Source organism: Schistocerca gregaria, chromosome 2, assembly GCF_023897955.1.
Source record: "Schistocerca gregaria isolate iqSchGreg1 chromosome 2, iqSchGreg1.2, whole genome shotgun sequence".
NCBI lineage: Eukaryota > Metazoa > Arthropoda > Insecta > Orthoptera > Acrididae > Schistocerca > Schistocerca gregaria.
This window is the reverse complement of record NC_064921.1, coordinates 617,883,509-617,901,103: the sequence shown is the minus strand read 5'-3', so window position 1 is coordinate 617,901,103 and position 17,595 is coordinate 617,883,509. Positions and strand designations below refer to the sequence as shown.

Sequence of the window (17,595 nt, the reverse complement as noted above, 5' to 3'; positions counted from 1 at the left end):
ATCGTGGTGAATGCACATTGGAAGCATGTATTCGTCATCACCATACTGGCGTATAACCCGGCGTGATGGTACGGGGTGACATTGGTTACACGTCACGGTCACCTCTTGTGCGCACTGACGGCACTTTGAACAGTGAATGTTACATTTCAGATGTGTTACGACCCGTGGCTCTATCCTTCATTCGATCCCTGCGAAACCCTACATTTCAGCGGGATAATGCATGACCCCATGTTGCAGGTCCTGTATGGACCTTTCTGGATACAGAAAATCTTCGACTGCTGCCCTGGCCAGCACATTTTCCAGATGTCTCACCAATTGCAAACGTCTGGTCAATGGTGGCAGAGCAACTGGCTCGTCACAATACACCAGTCACTACTCTTGATAAACTGTGGTATCGTGTTGAAGCTGCATGGGCAGCTGTACCTGCAAACGCCTTCCAAGCTCTGTTTGACTCGATGTCCAGGGGTATTGAGGCCATTATTACGGGCAGAGGTGGTTGTTCTGGGTAGTGATTTCTCAGGATTTATGCACCCAAATTGCGTGAAAATGTAATCACATGTCAGTTCTACTATAATATATTTGTCCAATGAATACCCGTTTATCATCTGCATTTCTTCTTGTTGTAGCAATTTTAATGGCCAGTAGTGTACAATTACTAGAATTCATGTCATTTCACAAACCAGAATTCCCAACATATGTTATGAATGAGGTAGCTTATAAATATGGACGAAGGGTCATAAGACTATCACCTTATCATTGCCCCTTTAACGCTACAGAACTTATTTGGGCGCAAGGGGAAGGATATACTGTTCGCGAAAATAAAAAAAATATTGTGAGTGAAGTTGAGAAACTGACTATTTAGGGCCTGCAAAACATCACCAAACTAGACTGAAGAGCTGTTGTGATGGGCAAAGCGACTGATTGATGAAGCACGGAGTAATGATTGTCTTCTCAAAGACAACGTAATGGAACTACTTATTACTTCCAACTACTGACACACTTCAGTAAGTTCCAGTGATTCTGACACGAGTGATATTCACACTCTTTTGGACAGCGCCGCTGTCTTCAGCTATCAATCGGTGATGGTATGTACACAAAAGTTTCCTTACTTTTAAACAGTATACATTGTTTCTATATGACATCCCTGTGCCTCCTATAATGTGTCATGAGTCAGCTCCTGAAGCGAGTGTGAGGATTGATACAGGTAACCAATGAAATCAAGAAATTAGTTTACTTTTGGCACTTATTTGTCTCCTGAGTTTGCTCATGGAGAATAGTGTTAATCTTTATAAAACAAAGTGAGTGTGATGAATAGTTCTGCCAGAAGTTGTTGATCATCATCTCCTTGGATTCATTGCACATCACGAGATTGTGGTTGTGTTAGCAGTTCAGTCCCTTAAAATCAGCTGTCTAGACACCATCTCAGTTTTCTGTCAAACCTCACGATGGCCACTGCAAACACTGCTTTGCGTTACACACAATAAAAGGGATCCTCACACGTTCAATAATATTGTCAATTCATCACTATATTGGCCACCTGAGAGCATGTATTGATGTATCATTAATACCGGAAATACTGATGAGCAGTATTGATGACCCCAGAAGTATTCTCAATGTGTACAGAACGTGTGAGGTCAAGCATTGACAGTTTGACATTGCTCGCCATTACAGTAGCCCCAAATGGCGCACATCAACTACCAAGTAATTTTAAACTGACAATAGTCACACAATTTTATGGACCAGTTTTAAGTGAAGAATCTTGGAATATGGTATAGCCTTCTCTCACTCCCGTATGACCCACATAAGCATTTAAGATGTCATTTTTCCCACAGTCCATACATAAATAGAGTTGAATGTACTCTCTGTCATGGATTTCATAGTGGTTTGCAGAGTATGGTTGTAGATGGGACATACGACAAATCTTACTTTCTTATATTACACTCAATCATTGTGTGATTACAACTGAGCACTTGCCATGGAACACTATCTTAAAGGACTGGCTAAAAAAGAAAGTTTAACAGTGGAAAAACCATGATGAAATAAGGGCAATATTATGAAAAGTAAAGAGTGCTACTTACCATGTTGAGGAGTTGCTCTAAGTCATGTCCATGCACACGAAAAGACTGCTGAACTTCGATCAACCAGAACATTGTGACCACTTTCCTAACAAACCGGTACGTCCATCTTCGGCACAGATAACAGGGGAGATGCCTCATGGCATGGAAGCAATGAGGCCTTGGCAGGTCGCTGAAGGATGTGTTCAGATCTGGAGAGCTGGGGTAGCCAGCACACCAATTTGAACTCACCATTGTTTTCCTCAAATCATTCCATCACATTCCTGGCCTTGTGGAATGGTACATTATCTTGTTCCAAAATGCCACTGCCATTGGGAAACATTATCGTCATGAAGGAGTGTACATGACAAGCAACCAATGTACGATACTCCTTGGTTGTCATGGTGCCCGTATGAGCTTCACTGGGCCAATGGATGCCCACGTGAATGATCCCCAGAGTATAATGGAGCTGCCAGCAGCTTATCTCTGTTCCGAAGTATAGGTGTCAAGGACCCATTCTCCTGAAAAATAATGGATTCAACCTCTCCCACTGGAATGATGATGAATGCATAGGGATTCATCAGACCACGCAATGCTCTGCCACTGCACCAGCGTCCAGTGCCGATGATCACGTATCTGGTTCAGTCTTAGTTGCTAATGTCATTGTGTTAACACTGGCACATGCACGCATCACCAGCTGTGGAAGCCCATCATTAAAGAGTGTTTGGTGTACTGTGTGTTCAGACATACTTCTGTTATCTGCCCAGCATTAAAGTCTGATGTTAGTTCACCACAGTTCACCATCTGTCCCATTTTATGAATCTGCCCAGCTTACAACAACCAACATCTGTAATGAGGGGTGGCCGCCCAGCCAAATGACATCTGGACGCGGTTTCAACATGTGTTGCAGACACTCATCACCGCACTCCTAAACAATTTGCCCTCTGTCAAACTCAGATCGTACGACTTCCCCATTCTACACACGGTCAGCATGCTCATTCATACTACCACGCGCTGTGAATGTGTCTGACTAGCAGTCATTCCGAATCAGGTGATGCTGCCATCGTCAGGACAGGTTTATATAGATAGTAGATTGGTGATTATTATGTTCTGGTTCATCAGTGCACATGTGAGCTTACAGGCAAAAGGGCATCTAATACAGCTTGTGTGAATTGTGTTTTTTAATGTTAGGAGAAGGCAAAACTCTATGTATAACAGTCTCTTTGTATGCCTCTCTGTGATTCAGTATTTCCTTTATATAGGGTCAATCCATACCAAGTGGTCCAAGAAAAAAATAATTGGTTGCTTGACCATCTCAGGAAAAATTTATATTTTCTGGGTGAATTCCCCAATGTTTAGTAGTCATAAAAATATTTTTTAAGAAATCTAATATTTATTATTTTGAAATGGCAGCCATATTCATCCCAGCCCACATACATCTTTTCCTGTTTGCAAGCATCTACATTTTTTACAATTATTCGGTAGTGGATTGTCCTAAGCCTTTCAGATAAAATGCATTTAGTTCAACACACTCTGGGCTACATATTAACATCATTATTCCTTAGCTGAATGTATTCTTTAATATATTTTTAATAGTTCAAAGTTATCAGTCACAAATTAAAAACCTCAATTTTTTAACAGTACTTTTCGAAAAGTTTAATTTCTCAGCTTTAATATTTTTTCTGCTATTACACTGTGTAATATAGTTACTTTTTATAGAATATCACTGGTGAGCAGCTTACACTTAAGAAAATACTCTATTTTAAAAAATGGATTTTTTAAAATTTTTCCATTTTGTGGCCTGCAATATCTTTGATGGTGGACCAGATAAAAATCTGAAGATTTCACAGTTAATAGACCTTTATGATAAACTTCAGTATAAATTTCAACTTCGAGATTCAATTGAAAGTTACCGAAAAAAAAAAAAAAAATACAAACACGAGTCAAAATACTTTTCTTAACATCTGCGATATCTAGGCTTATGGAACCAAATGTATCAGTTACAATATATAATTTAATCATATCTATGATTGATTACTTTTTTATTGAAAATAAGCCTACTAATTATACTATATTGTTCTCTTGTTATTTGTTTTCAGTACATCGCTCACTGAACATTCGAGAAATTTGTTCACTCAGTTTGGGTGTTAGATTATAAGTTAGCCCAGTCACAGTTGTAAATTCCATTGGAGACAGTTTCCTTAGTACATTTTTAAGTGGCATCCAAACTTGACCCTTCTCAATTTTTTTAAAAGGTGTCCTTGGTGCTGGAGGGTGATAAAATACAACATGTACATCTTGGTTTTGACAGTCAATGTTATCAACTTCACCAATCCACCACTCCGTCCAGTCAAATTGCAGATATACCTTGCAAAAAATGGGGTAGGAGAGTTTACTTTTTCAATTCGTTCATATGGTTGGAAAGATTAGAAAACCGAGTTTTGTCAACAAAATTTCACTTGGGAAAACTTTCTGCAGTCAAAAAACTTGAAAAATTTCTGCCTTTTTTAGTTTTTTTCAAAATATCTCAGTTTCATTTGCTCCTATTACTTTGACGTCTATTTTCTTTTTTAATGAGCACAAAATTCTCTACAAATTTGATTCTTACCATTTTTTTCTACTCCCAATATCTAAGGCGCTACAGCACCTCAAAAAATACATTTTTTTTCAAATTTTAAGTCTAGTGGCAAGATACCTTATTTTTGAACACTATTTTTTCAGTTTCTGTAGTATAAATACATTATACATCATGTTATATGTTGGAATTTACCAGCTCACTTTCAGTTATTCAATTTCTCTGTATGCAACATGAGGATTGCTGGGCACCCAACTATTGTGATTCTTACGTCACTACCTGAAGTTCACTATGGGCCACCTCAGCCCTGGTATTTGTAAAACTACAAATATAAAAATACATCATTAAGAAACACACACACACACACACACACACACACACACACACACACACACACACACACACACACACAAAATAAATTGTCTCAGGAAACTGAACAATTGTTAAATGCAACAGGCAACCTAATTGTTGTTGTTGTTTTCAGTTCTGGGACTGGTTTGATGCAGCTCTCCATGCTACTCTGTCCTGTGCAAGCTTCTTCATCTCCCAGTACCTACAGCAACTTATATCCTTCTGAATCTGCTTAGTGTATTCATCTCTTGGTCTCCCTCTACGATTTTTACCCTCCACGCTGCCCTCCAATGCTAAATTTGTGATCCCTTGATGCCTCAGGACATGTCCTACCAACCGATCCCTTCTTCTAGTCAAGCTGTGGCACAAACTTCTCTTCTCCCCAAGCCTATTCAATACCTCCTCGTTAGTTACGTGATCTATCCACCTTATCTTCAGCATTCTTCTGTAGCAACCTAATTAGGTAGGTAATTATTCTTGTGTACAAAAGCCACACAGTTCACTTTAAAAATAAGTAGCTTTATTACAATTAAAATGCATTGTCAGTTACTAAAATATGTTGACAGTTCTGGGTGTGTAATACTTGTAATGTCGCACTTTAGCGCACTTGAGACAGATATGAGCATCACCTCTAACGTTTTGATGGGCCAGATTTCTCAGTGTCATCAGAAATACCTTGAGTTACGGACTCAGGGTCCGTAAATAGCGTTGATCCCAGATTGACCTCTTCTTTAAACAGCAAGTTAGCCTCAGCAAGTTTGTTGATTTCGTCGGCGGTTTCCTCAACATCCTCCACAACATCATCTTCACTGTCTTCACATAAAAATTTTGGCGCATTTTCACAGTTGACCCCAATACATTTCTTGCAAACTGAAGAACATTTCAAACCCGCTTTTCTGCAGGAGCACGCTCCGCAACAGTTCAGCTTGCATGAACATGAAACAATGTGAAAAAGTGCTTCAGGTGCTGGATCTTGGCTCATAACAGGTATTGGACCATGGTCACTGTGATTCCAGCCCCATTTCTCAGGAGGTTTCCAGTTTCCCATCCAACTTTGGACTTGTTGGTAAGTCCGCAATGGATGATGATGTGCAGGATCTTGTGTAGGTGGCAACCGTGCAAGATTCAGTTTGCTTTTTGTGGCAGACTTGGCGAATAGCTGGTACCACAAATTGTCTAGTATGTGGGAACTGCTGACACCTTCACTACACAATGCGATAGCAACCTGTTCTCCTGATGTTATTATTTCTTCACAGGTAGCATGTGGTTTATTGAACATGCAAAGAGCTGAGGTTAGGTGTTCATTTTTGGCAACAATATTGCAGCACTTAATTTTTCCTTGACCAAAAAAAGCGGATGTTGTATCACATCCGCTAAAGGTGTGAGTGAACAGAATATAATCACTGTCAAACTTATAAGATGTATTCTGCACTTCGTTTTCCTGGCTTTAAGGAAAATTAAGTTTTCAATGCCTTGCCCCAAACCAGTCATGAGCACAAGCAGGTCAACGATCTTCTCCTACAATGACAACACTTCCAAAATCTTTGGTTCTTGAAATGGCAGATGTTACAATCATAACGTCAGCATCTTCTTGTGCCTCGTGCACTTCAATGCTACACTCCAAAAATTCCTTTTTAAGAAGTGTGATCAAACACATCTTGTTTCATTAATTGTACAAGAACTTGTCCTGAGGGACTTGGTTCACCGTCTCTAATTCAACCACAACGTCAACTGAAATGTTGTTTGGACCTATGAATCCTCTCAGCACTCTTTGTGCTACAGTTGTCTCCCTCACATGAATATCCATCAAATACAATAGCAAATTGAGATCCAAAATGACGTTGCAGGTAAGAAACATAGCTTTGGGGTATTGACTTGAAGCAAACATTTTGAGTCCAAGTCACTTTGTGGATAAGGTACCCTCCATCAATGACAAAAAATTTACTCAGTTCACCTGACTCCACATCTTCCACTGGAACAAAGGCATTGTAGAATGAAGACTTTGTTCTTTTTCGCATGCCTTTTTCTGAGAATAGGGACATTGGGTAAGTTCATATTTCAGAAAGGCTTTTAACTCTTCTTCACTTTGTTTCATTAAATAAATCCTTTGGAAAAGAGTTAAAGGATCAACAAGAGTAATTTTAGAGCTCCCAGCTTTTACAGAATTGAACGCAGAAAGTAGAGTCACAACTTTATCTTTTCCATGGAACTTTACATCATGGAAATTGTCACCAACTATTCTTTTCATGCCTTTTTCCCTCTCTTCGTGACACTTATGACAATTAACATCCTCCGTTCCGACAACACCACTGCTGATAGACATTATAAAATCACTTTCAGGGCAGGGAGGGTGCACTGACAACCAATCACGCAGCTTACGCAAGTCTATGCCATCTCGTTCGATGCGAGAACTTCTTGCATCTACATGCTGTTCTGGTGTTACTGCACTCACTTTGCAAGACAACTCAATTTCTTCACAAATGTTCTGCATGTGAATCATACCCAATGTCCATCTGGTTAATACACTTCTGCATGTGAATCATATACCCAATGTCCATCTGGTTTATACACTATCTGTAATTCCTCGGCCAGAAATAAGTCCTCCAGAACTCTTCATGGTTCTCATCATGTCAGAAGGAACCTCTGACCAATACTTTTCTGATCGCCGGATTGTAAAATGTCCTTTCATTGTGAACTTATCATATTCTGATAAACCCATTTTTTCCTCGAGTCTCAACATATCCTGTAAGTAGAGGTGGCCACTTTTAGCGTAAATAAAATGTCCAGTTGAATGGAAGTAGGGAAGCATTTTTTGCACGCTTTCAAGATGAAGTTTCCAATTGCCTGACTGATCCGCTTCAATAAATTGTTTCATGAGAGTGACCATCTTTTAGTACTGAACCCATAATTTTGCTGTGGGCCCCTTACTTTCAATCATTTTCAAGGCAGTTAAAAATTTTTTTATGACTTGTTCCCTGAGAACACTGGTATCCTGGCCAACTGACAGTTCTGACCCACCACAAGGAGAAGACAAGTCATTCAATGTCCCACATTCATCTTCTGTTAGCTCAACGCGATTCCACACTCGACAGGCCAAAGTAAGGTGACACAATAAATGCGCTCACACAGCCCTGGAATATGCATGTCCTGGCAAAATCTTTTCAACGCTGTTTTCAGCGAATATTACACCAAATAAGTCCTTTAATCCACTTCCACCCATGATCATACCGATACATCCCATGAACAACATAAGGAAATGGAAACCTCCCAAGTCAGACCTTCACATTATGAAATTTAAGAAGGTCAATCTCCACAATATCCCTTGCCTTCCAATACAGTGGCTGATCAAATGTGATTATGTCTTTTACATGCATCTCGAGCTATCATCAGAGCAGTATATATGGTGTCATAATAGGTTGGTGATGAATTAAGAAATTGAAGACACTTTATTTTAGAACGTTCATATTCTTTGCCTGCCGTCAAGCGTTCCATGTAACCATTCCATCCTGAAACAACTGCATTCTGAGACCATTTGCAATATAACCACTTAATTTCCGCTGTTGAGATGATGATCTCACCTTTTGCAGGAGCAATTATGTCCAAATCTTCAATTTATATAGCCTTCAGCTCTCCAACTTGTGTTCTGTGGGATGTCTGTATGTCATTTTTTCCGGCTTCACTAACAAGTTGAGCTGAGGGACAATGATTCAACTTGTTAATATTTTTCTGAGGAAGCAAGGCATCATGAGGAGTAACACACACTATACCTCCCATTGCATGAAAAGTACCAAGGGTGTTTCCATTGAAATCTGCATCATCAAACACAAATTGGCAAAATGCGTCACTTCGTTGTCAAGCTGAAGGATTGAAGACACTTCCAATAGGGCAGCTTCCGTGTAAGATGCTGCAAAGCCAAGGGAAGACAAAACCTGGGTGAGATGTTTTGAGCCAAACTTCCCGTACAAGTACGAACTACTAGCAGTCAAAAGTGATGAAATAAATGAATGTGGCCTCGCAGCACTTATGAGTGCATGAGCAACAGAAACACATATTTTCCCCCATTTTCTGGGAGACCGCTTGTGTTTCAAAATTATAGTTCCAAAGAGCAATCTTACAGATTCTGTTATGACAGACTCTACATTACATAAAAAATTATCAGAGGGAGGGTACTGTTTAACATCGTACACTACTGATCTTATATTGTCTAATATGATATTTGCAGCTGCTTTGACGATTCGTAGTCTTTCTTGCTGAGGATCTGAATTTCTTTTGGTGTACCAATTTTCACTGAGTAGTTGGTGTCCAACATTCTTGAAACATACGACTGCTGGCTTTGAAGCTGTTTCAACTATCACCACATCGTCACCATATTTATGGAAAAGGTGAGCCTTGACAATTCGAATATCAGGGCGAGGTGATGTGGGTATTTGCTCTAACAAATCGTCCATAGAAAACTAACATTCTTCTGTATTGGATTCCAGGTAGGCAAATACAGCCTCCATGCCTTCATCTACTTGTGTTGGAGGTCGCTAACTTCGTTTCTTTCAAACATGGTGAAAGAACTTTCTGTAGCAAAATCTGTGGTACCACCCATCTGCAGCAACCAAATCATTTACATTTTGAATCCGCTCTATTACTTGTTGACCAAATTCATCACCACATCATTTAGCCTGTTCTAATACTGCCTATTGCACTTCCAATTTCATTACTTTGTAAACAAAATTTCGTTTGGCATAATGGCAATCTTAACTGCTTGGTTAAAAAGGTCATCAGAATTCCCTTTTGCACATAAGAAGCATTTCTCTTTGAAATTTAACTGACCTTTTTCCTGCAACTGACGTAGCACGCCTGTTGGTTCCTGAGGATGTCGAATGCTAGCTGCTCTCATTCTCTCATTAATGTACTTCTTGTAGCATGCTTCATGCACCATCACTTCACTGAGCGTTTTCAAAAAACGGGTGTGAGCAGACTCCCTGCATTTAGCACTACAATCGATAAGTGTGCTCAGTCCTTTCTTTTTCACATTGCGTCCACCATTCACCACAGTTTTTTCGCAAATGAAACACAAATTCATGTCAGACATACTTATTTTCAGCACCACAACATATACGGAATGGAAGCAACTCCAAACTGTAGGACCCTTATTGTTGTGTGCTAATAGATGTCAGCACGCTGTGAACAATCACCAGAGATAATCGCCTTCCGCCCGCCTAAGAATAAATATGCTTTTGTCTGCTAAAGAACAATTCCTACATACTTTTTCTTATAACTGATCATTAACGTCAATCAACTGTAGAAAATGCACGGCACCTGCATGCAATCATGTTACATATTGTAACACAAACAAACTTCACGTAATCCGACGTGAATGTGTTCACAGTTACTGAATATGATGCTGTTTGTCCTGGCCCTGCAGCGAGTGAGATGGCAAATTCCAATGAATAAAATGATGAGTAATATGTTTATACTACACAAATATAAACTGAAATAACAGTGTTCAAAAATTAGGTAATTTGCCACTTTGCTCAAAATTTGAAAAATTGGTATTTTTTGAGGCGCTGTAATGCCTTAGATACTTGGAGTAGAAAAAAATGGTAAGAATCAAATTTGTAGAGAATTTTGTGCTCTTTAAAAAAGAAAATAGATGTCAAAGTGATAGGAGCAAATGAAACAGATATTTTGAAAAAACTGAAAAAAGTCCAAAATTTTCGAAGTTTTTTTGACTGCAGAAAGTTTTCCCAAGAGAAATTTTGTTGGTCAAGCTTGGTTTTCTAACCTTTCCAACAATATGAGCGAGTTAAAAAAATAAAATCTTCTACTCTACCTTTTGCAAGGAACAGGCTTTTTTTTCTGACAGTTTCACTGGACTAACTGTTCATCGTAAACACAAGCCACTATGTCTTTATTTTGAAGAACCAGTTGTACAAGTTTTCCACACTGATGAAGTTCACTATCAGGCGAAGTTGATGTGATCTTATACTTCAGTAAGTTGTGTGAATCCGCCAAAGATTAAATTGAGAGGGGAGTAGAATATAATCTCTGTTATGTTCATACTGGAGTCTCTTTTGTTTCATACTCCAACAAGGAGTCAAGATACACTTTCTATTGTACCTTGTAGGGGACAGACCTAATTTTTGGTGTGTGCGGAAAGGCAGCCATCTCGTTAGTATTTATGGTTTGTGCGATGAGCACAGCAAGTCTTATTGTCTTGTGAATAAAAAATAGTGAGAAGTATCTAAGTTATACGAGAATTATTTAAAGCGACGTAGCATTGTATTCCTTTGTTTCCACTGCCTTCGTGAAGGCAACCGATGCCGACTTAGAAAGATACACACGGTCAACAAAGAGAAGAACATCGATGGCGACTAAAGAATTAATATTGTGGCAGAAGGACTAATTCTACGTCTAAGGTGAGAACTCTAACTCAACAATGATGTAGAATTCAAAAATATTATTAATCGGAACTGTAAATTATATTACAGGCAAAATTTCACGCACCACTGAATTTATCTGCAGTCAAGCCAGTCAATACAGTCAGTAAAAAAGCCTTTCAAAAATTTTAAAGTTAAAGTGCCATTTCCATAATTTTCTCTCTTTTCAAAAAAATCTATAAATTTAATTTTTTTATTTATTTTGCCACACTTTGTTATACCCATGACACCATCACAAGCGTTCTTCCCATGGAACGAAGTGGAAAAGTGCCATTCTACATCAAACCCAAAATCTTCTTTATGAAAGGAGATGTTAGTAAATTTCTTTGGTTTTATATTGACTTGCTGCCCCATCCGAAAAGCAAATCAGTTTTTTTATGGAAGGGTGGTGCTGTTTAATGTAGTCTGTTAATTTTATTTGAAAAATGTACACTGCTGTTATGTAGTGTTCAAGGTAGTCACTTATGACACAAAAGCTGTGGCTCATTAGTTTATCTTCATCTTTATAATAGAATACAAATGGATAAACTGTGGCCTGCTTGTTTACCCAGTAGTGCCCTTGTACTTCATCTTGAATGACAAAGGAATAATTTTCTGGCAAGTCAGCAAGAACTAAGCATTCATCAGCTGCCAACATTTGCTTTTTGTCTTTCAAAAATTTACTTTGACCTTTTGCAATAAAATTATGCATTTTCAGATTTTCAAGGTTTGCCACCAACACTTCAAAAAACTCTTCTCGTGATTGTATGACGGTCACTATTTCAATTCTGTCTAGTGTCACTCATTGTCTGTATTTTATATTGTCAGGCATCAAATTGTCTTCCTTGGATTCTTCAAACGTGTCAAGTAAGGCTTGTTTACCTGGAGAATCTTCGCATTTTCCTTTGATCATACAAGTGTAACTGTCAATACTGCATACCATAACTTCCAAAAGGTCTTTATAGTCAACTCTAACATTGGCCCCATCTATCATCAACTTTAGGTTCCGATGATGCAAACAAACACAAACATTATGGGTGCCAGATGCCCCTGCAACAACACACAATCTTGGTCTCAACTCGCAAAACTCTGATCTTCCAATATCAATGTCAGGATTTTCTTTTTTAAATTCAGTAAATAGTTCATTTAAATTACACAATATTAACCTATTTGTCTTTGACTCTTAGAACCATTTTCTTTCACAGAAACACAGTATTTTTTGCCAGACATCAAACGGCTGTTATTGTTATAGTCATAATACTTATCAACTTTATTGACTGTGTTTTCATCTACCAAATTAGATGCACTTTTCTTTTGTAATGCTGGTAAACTTCCCTGTTCTTTTACTAACTGCCTTGTTAACTTAACAAGACATTCTGACACATTAAATTCATCACCAGCTTTTACTGTACTCTAATAATTTGGCAGTAAACTGATAATTTTATCCTCTTTGTTTGAAGTACTGCATTTAGTTTTTAGTTTTTCTATCAAATCACCATACTCCGCTGGTGAAGTTTTAGAACTTCCCTCTGTTTTAGTACTAATTGTACTTTGATGAAATGAAACTTCCAAATTCTTTTTGACTGTAGCTGCCACTTGCTCAATTTTTGTATTTAAGGCACTTGGTCTTTTATCTTTACTTAGTTTTCTAATTTTACTAGCAGACAATATACCCAAGATTTCACAAGCTGGTTGCTGATAAGTCACAAAATTATGTATCTGAGATTTCGCTATCATTTGTCTTGTGAATTACAAATATCTTAGAATAACATGTTGGACACAATGATTTTCCTGGTATGAGATTGACAAAAGGGCTTTTATTTTTAGAATAATGATCAAATGTTATTTCTCGCAGACATTTTGTTATAGGTTTCTTATGTTTCTCAAAAGGGTCCATGCAAGACTAACCAAAAAGGTGATAAAATTTTGTTAAATATTTCATTTCATAGTACGTGCATGTTGATTTGACCTCTGGGCCAACTCTTAAGTAAAAGAACACTTTTTCTTCTTCACTGTAATCTTCGATTAAAGTAATGTCTTTAGGACACACTCCATACACATTTTTATGACATGTTTCATTAATAACACCAACAGAACACTGGGGCACCATTTTTCAACTGCACACTTCATGAACTTCTAGCTAAATAAGTGTGAGTAGACAATTGATGGTGTAAGGGGGAAGACAACAATCAGACTTGTATGGGCTTGCAGATACAATTGTTAGCCTGCTGAAGCAATTACCACAGCATTGTTTCAATAAATAATCATTAGCTACTGTAATTACATTATGCAATTGGTATACTTTATTTGATTAGCCTATCAGATATCTCAGATTTAAAGAACTCATGTTTGTAATCTTTTTTCCATAACTTCAAATTGAATCTCAAAGTTGAAATTTATACTGAAGTTTGATATCATAAAGGTCTATTAACTGTGAAATTTTCAGATTTTTATCTGGTCCACCAACAAAGATATTGTAGGCCACAAAATGAAGAAATAAAAAAAAATCCATTTTTTAAAATAGAGTATTTTTAAGTGTTTGCTGCTCACCATTAATACTCCATAAAAAGTAACTATACTACACAGTATAATAGCAGAAAAAATATTAAAGCTGAGAAATTATTCTTTCTTTGGAAAACTACTGTGCAAAAATTGTGTTTTTTTAATTTGTTGCTGATAACTTTGAACTATTAAAAATATATTAAAGCATACATTAAACTAAGGAATAATGATGTTAATATGTAGCCCAGAGTGTGTTGAACTAAATGCATTTTATCTGAAAGGCTTACGCCAATCCACAACTGAATAATTGTAAAAAGAAAAGAAAAAAAAAAAGAAAGAGTAGATGCTTGGAAATGCATGTATGCGGCCTGGAACAAATTGACCGCCATTTCAAAATAATAAATTTAAAAAAAAATATTTTTGTGACTACTAAACATTGGGGAATTCACACAGAAAATATAAAATTTTTCTGAGGTGGTCAAGCAACCAGTGCTGGACCACTTGGTACGTATTGGCCCTATAGCAGGTAGCAATCTATCCTTTCCATAGCTTTGTGCCTAAAGAAAAAGCTTTTTTTAAAAAAGGCATCTTTTTACTACATCATATTCATCATATGCACAGATGACAAAAAAAAGGAACATATATATTTCTGAAACTTACCTTCGGACATTTGAGTTCCCATGGAATATTTGCCATAACATCAACAGCATCAGCTCCACCAACTCCAATACACAGACAACCAAGTCCACCACCATTTGGTGTGTGAGAATCAGTACCAATCATTAGCAGTCCTGGGAATGCATAATTCTCAAGAATAATCTGCAACAGAATGTAATTAAATGTCACAATATTCTTCAAAATTTTCCAGTAATCCCCCCACAGTATGTAACAGAATATACACTCCTGAAAATTGAAATAAGAACACCGTGAATTCATTGTCCCAGGAAGGGGAAACTTTATTGACACATTCCTGGGGTCAGATACATCACATGATCACACTGACAGAACCACAGGCACATAGACACAGGCAACAGAGCATGCACAATGTCGGCATTAGTACAGTATATATCCACCTTTCGCAGCAATGCAGGCTGCTATTCTCCCATGGAGACGATCGTAGAGATGCTGGATGTAGTCCTGTGGAACGGCTTGCCATGCAATTTCCACCTGGCGCCTCAGTTGGACCAGCGTTCGTGCTGGACGTGCAGACCCCGTGAGACGACGCTTCATCCAGTCCCAAACATGCTCAATGGGGGGGACAGATCCGGAGATCTTGCTGGCCAGGGTAGTTGACTTACACCTTCTAGAGCACGTTGGGTGGCACGGGATACATGCGGACGTGCATTGTCCTGTTGGAACAGCAAGTTCCCTTGCCGGTCTAGGAATGGTAGAACGATGGGTTCGATGACGGTTTGGATGTACCGTGCACTATTCAGTGTCCCCTCGACGATCACCAGAGGTGTACGGCCAGTGTAGGAGATCGCTCCCCACACCATGATGCCGGGTGTTGGCCCTGTGTGCCTCGGTCGTATGCAGTCCTGATTGTGGCGCTCACCTGCACGGCGTCAAACACGCATACGACCATCATTGGCACCAAGGCAGAAGCGACTCTCATCGCTGATGACGACACGTCTCCATTCGTCCCTCCATTCACGCCTGTCGCGACATCACTGGAAGCGGGCTGCACGATGTTGGGGCGTGAGCGGAAGACGGCCTAACGGAGTGCGGGACCGTAGCCCAGCTTCATGGAGACGGTTGCGAATGGTCCTCGCCGATACCCCAGGAGCAACAGTGTCCCTAATTTGCTGGGAAATGGCGGTGCGGTCCCCTACGGCACTGCGGTCCGGTCCCAGGTCGACGGGCACGTGCACCTTCCGCCGACCACTGGCGACAACATCGATGTACTGTGGAGACCTCACGCCCCACGTGTTGAGCAATTCGGCGGTACGTCCACCCGGCCTCCCGCATGCCCACTATACAGCCTCGCCCAAAGTCCGTCAACTGCACATACGGTTCACGACCACGCTGTCGCGGCATGCTACCAGTGTTAAAGACTGCGATGGAGCTCCCTATGCCACGGCAAACTGGCTGACACTGACGGCAGCGGTGCATAAATGCTGCGCAGCTAGCGCCATTCGACGGCCAACACCGCGGTTCCTGGTGTGTCCGCTGTGCCGTGCGTGTGATCATTGCTTGTACAGCCCTCTCGCAGTGTCCGGAGAAAGTATGGTGGGTCTGACACACCGGTGTCAATGTGTTCTTTTTTCCATTTCCAGGAGTGTGTATTTGCCATGACCTAGAAGTCTGATAAGACTACCAGACATTAAGCAGACATTCTTCTGTTAAAAAAGCTTAGTGAATGCTCTGCCAGTTGCAGTGAAATATATAGTGGTCCAACAGTAAAAATCATGGAAATGTGCAAACACCTTAACTGTTTAATGTTTCCCAATCTGTACTTGAGCAATGTGCCACTTTCCCGCCATTTTTAATAAAGTATGGAGGAAGATCATCTCAAAAATAAAATGACAAATTTACTGAATGAACATAAGAATGAAGAGTATAAACTATAAACACCCTCACTTTTGATATATTGATATTCATTAGCTATTTAACACACCTGTAATCTTTCCAGCTTAACAGACAGGGAACTTTGATTTCCAGAATTATGATCCTGTTTTGTGGGCAATTACTCTGTGGAGGACAACAATGAAAATATGCTAAAGCTAATGTTATGTTTTGTGCTGCTGTAAGATAATGACAAATTTTTTGGTATACAACATCTAGCAACACGAAAATTTTATTTGGAAGATAATGCAACACACAATGCAAAATCAGCAGTTTTTAACAAAGTAACATGACGTACATGATTCTTACGAGGGAACCTCTCCATCGCACCCCCCTCACATTTAGTTGTAAGTTGGCACAGTGGATAGGCCTTCAAAAACTGAACACAGATCAATCAAGAAAACAGGAAGAAGTTGTGTGGAACTACAAAAAATTTTTTGCAAAATATACAAACCGAGTAGTCCATAAGCATGATAGGCAACATCAAGGACAATGTGAGCGCAGGAGCACCTTGGTCCCGTGGTTAACGTGAGCAGCTGCGGAGCGAAAGGTCCTTGGTTCAAGTCTTCCCTCGAGTGAAAAGTTTACTTCCTTTTATTTTCGCAAAGTTATGATCTGTCCATTCGTTCACTGACGTCTCTGTTCACTGTAATAAGTTTAGTGTGTGTGTTTTGCGACCGCACCGCAAAACCGTGCGATTAGTAGAAGAAAGGACGTGCATTTCCATTGGGAACCGGAAACATTTGATCACAAGGTTATAGGTAAACAGATTCCTCCACAGGAAAACACGTCTGATATGTTCTATATGACACTGGTGACAACATGTATGTCACATGACAGGAATATGTTGTCGACCCACCTAACTTGTACACTTGGCAAATGGGTCAAAAGATTCTTCTACCTTGCCCGATTTATGTTTTCTTGTGGATGTGAAAATCACTCCCAAAAAAGTGATGAAAACATAAGAGTGTCGCAGAAACTGCAACACATGAATGCAACAGTTTCACAGTCGCACAGTTTTCCCTGTGCTCTGTCAAAACATATGTTTGTTTAGGTGTAGACTCCCCATACTATACTTTTCACATGAGGGAAGACTTGAACCAAGGACTTCTCATTCCGCAGCTGCTCACACTAACCA

The 17,595-nt window shown here is 39.3% G+C and overlaps 1 protein-coding gene across 1 annotated transcript in view; it reads right to left on the bottom strand.

The window, feature by feature from the left end:
* LOC126334594 (probable aconitate hydratase, mitochondrial) overlaps positions 1 to 17,595 on the bottom strand; it is a 120,633-nt gene that overhangs the window by 49,037 nt on the left and 54,001 nt on the right. Inside the window, exon 5 of the mRNA XM_049996986.1 lies at positions 14,553 to 14,711. Coding sequence (XP_049852943.1) covers positions 14,553 to 14,711 — 159 coding nt within the window. The remainder of the gene's footprint in view (positions 1 to 14,552; positions 14,712 to 17,595) is intronic.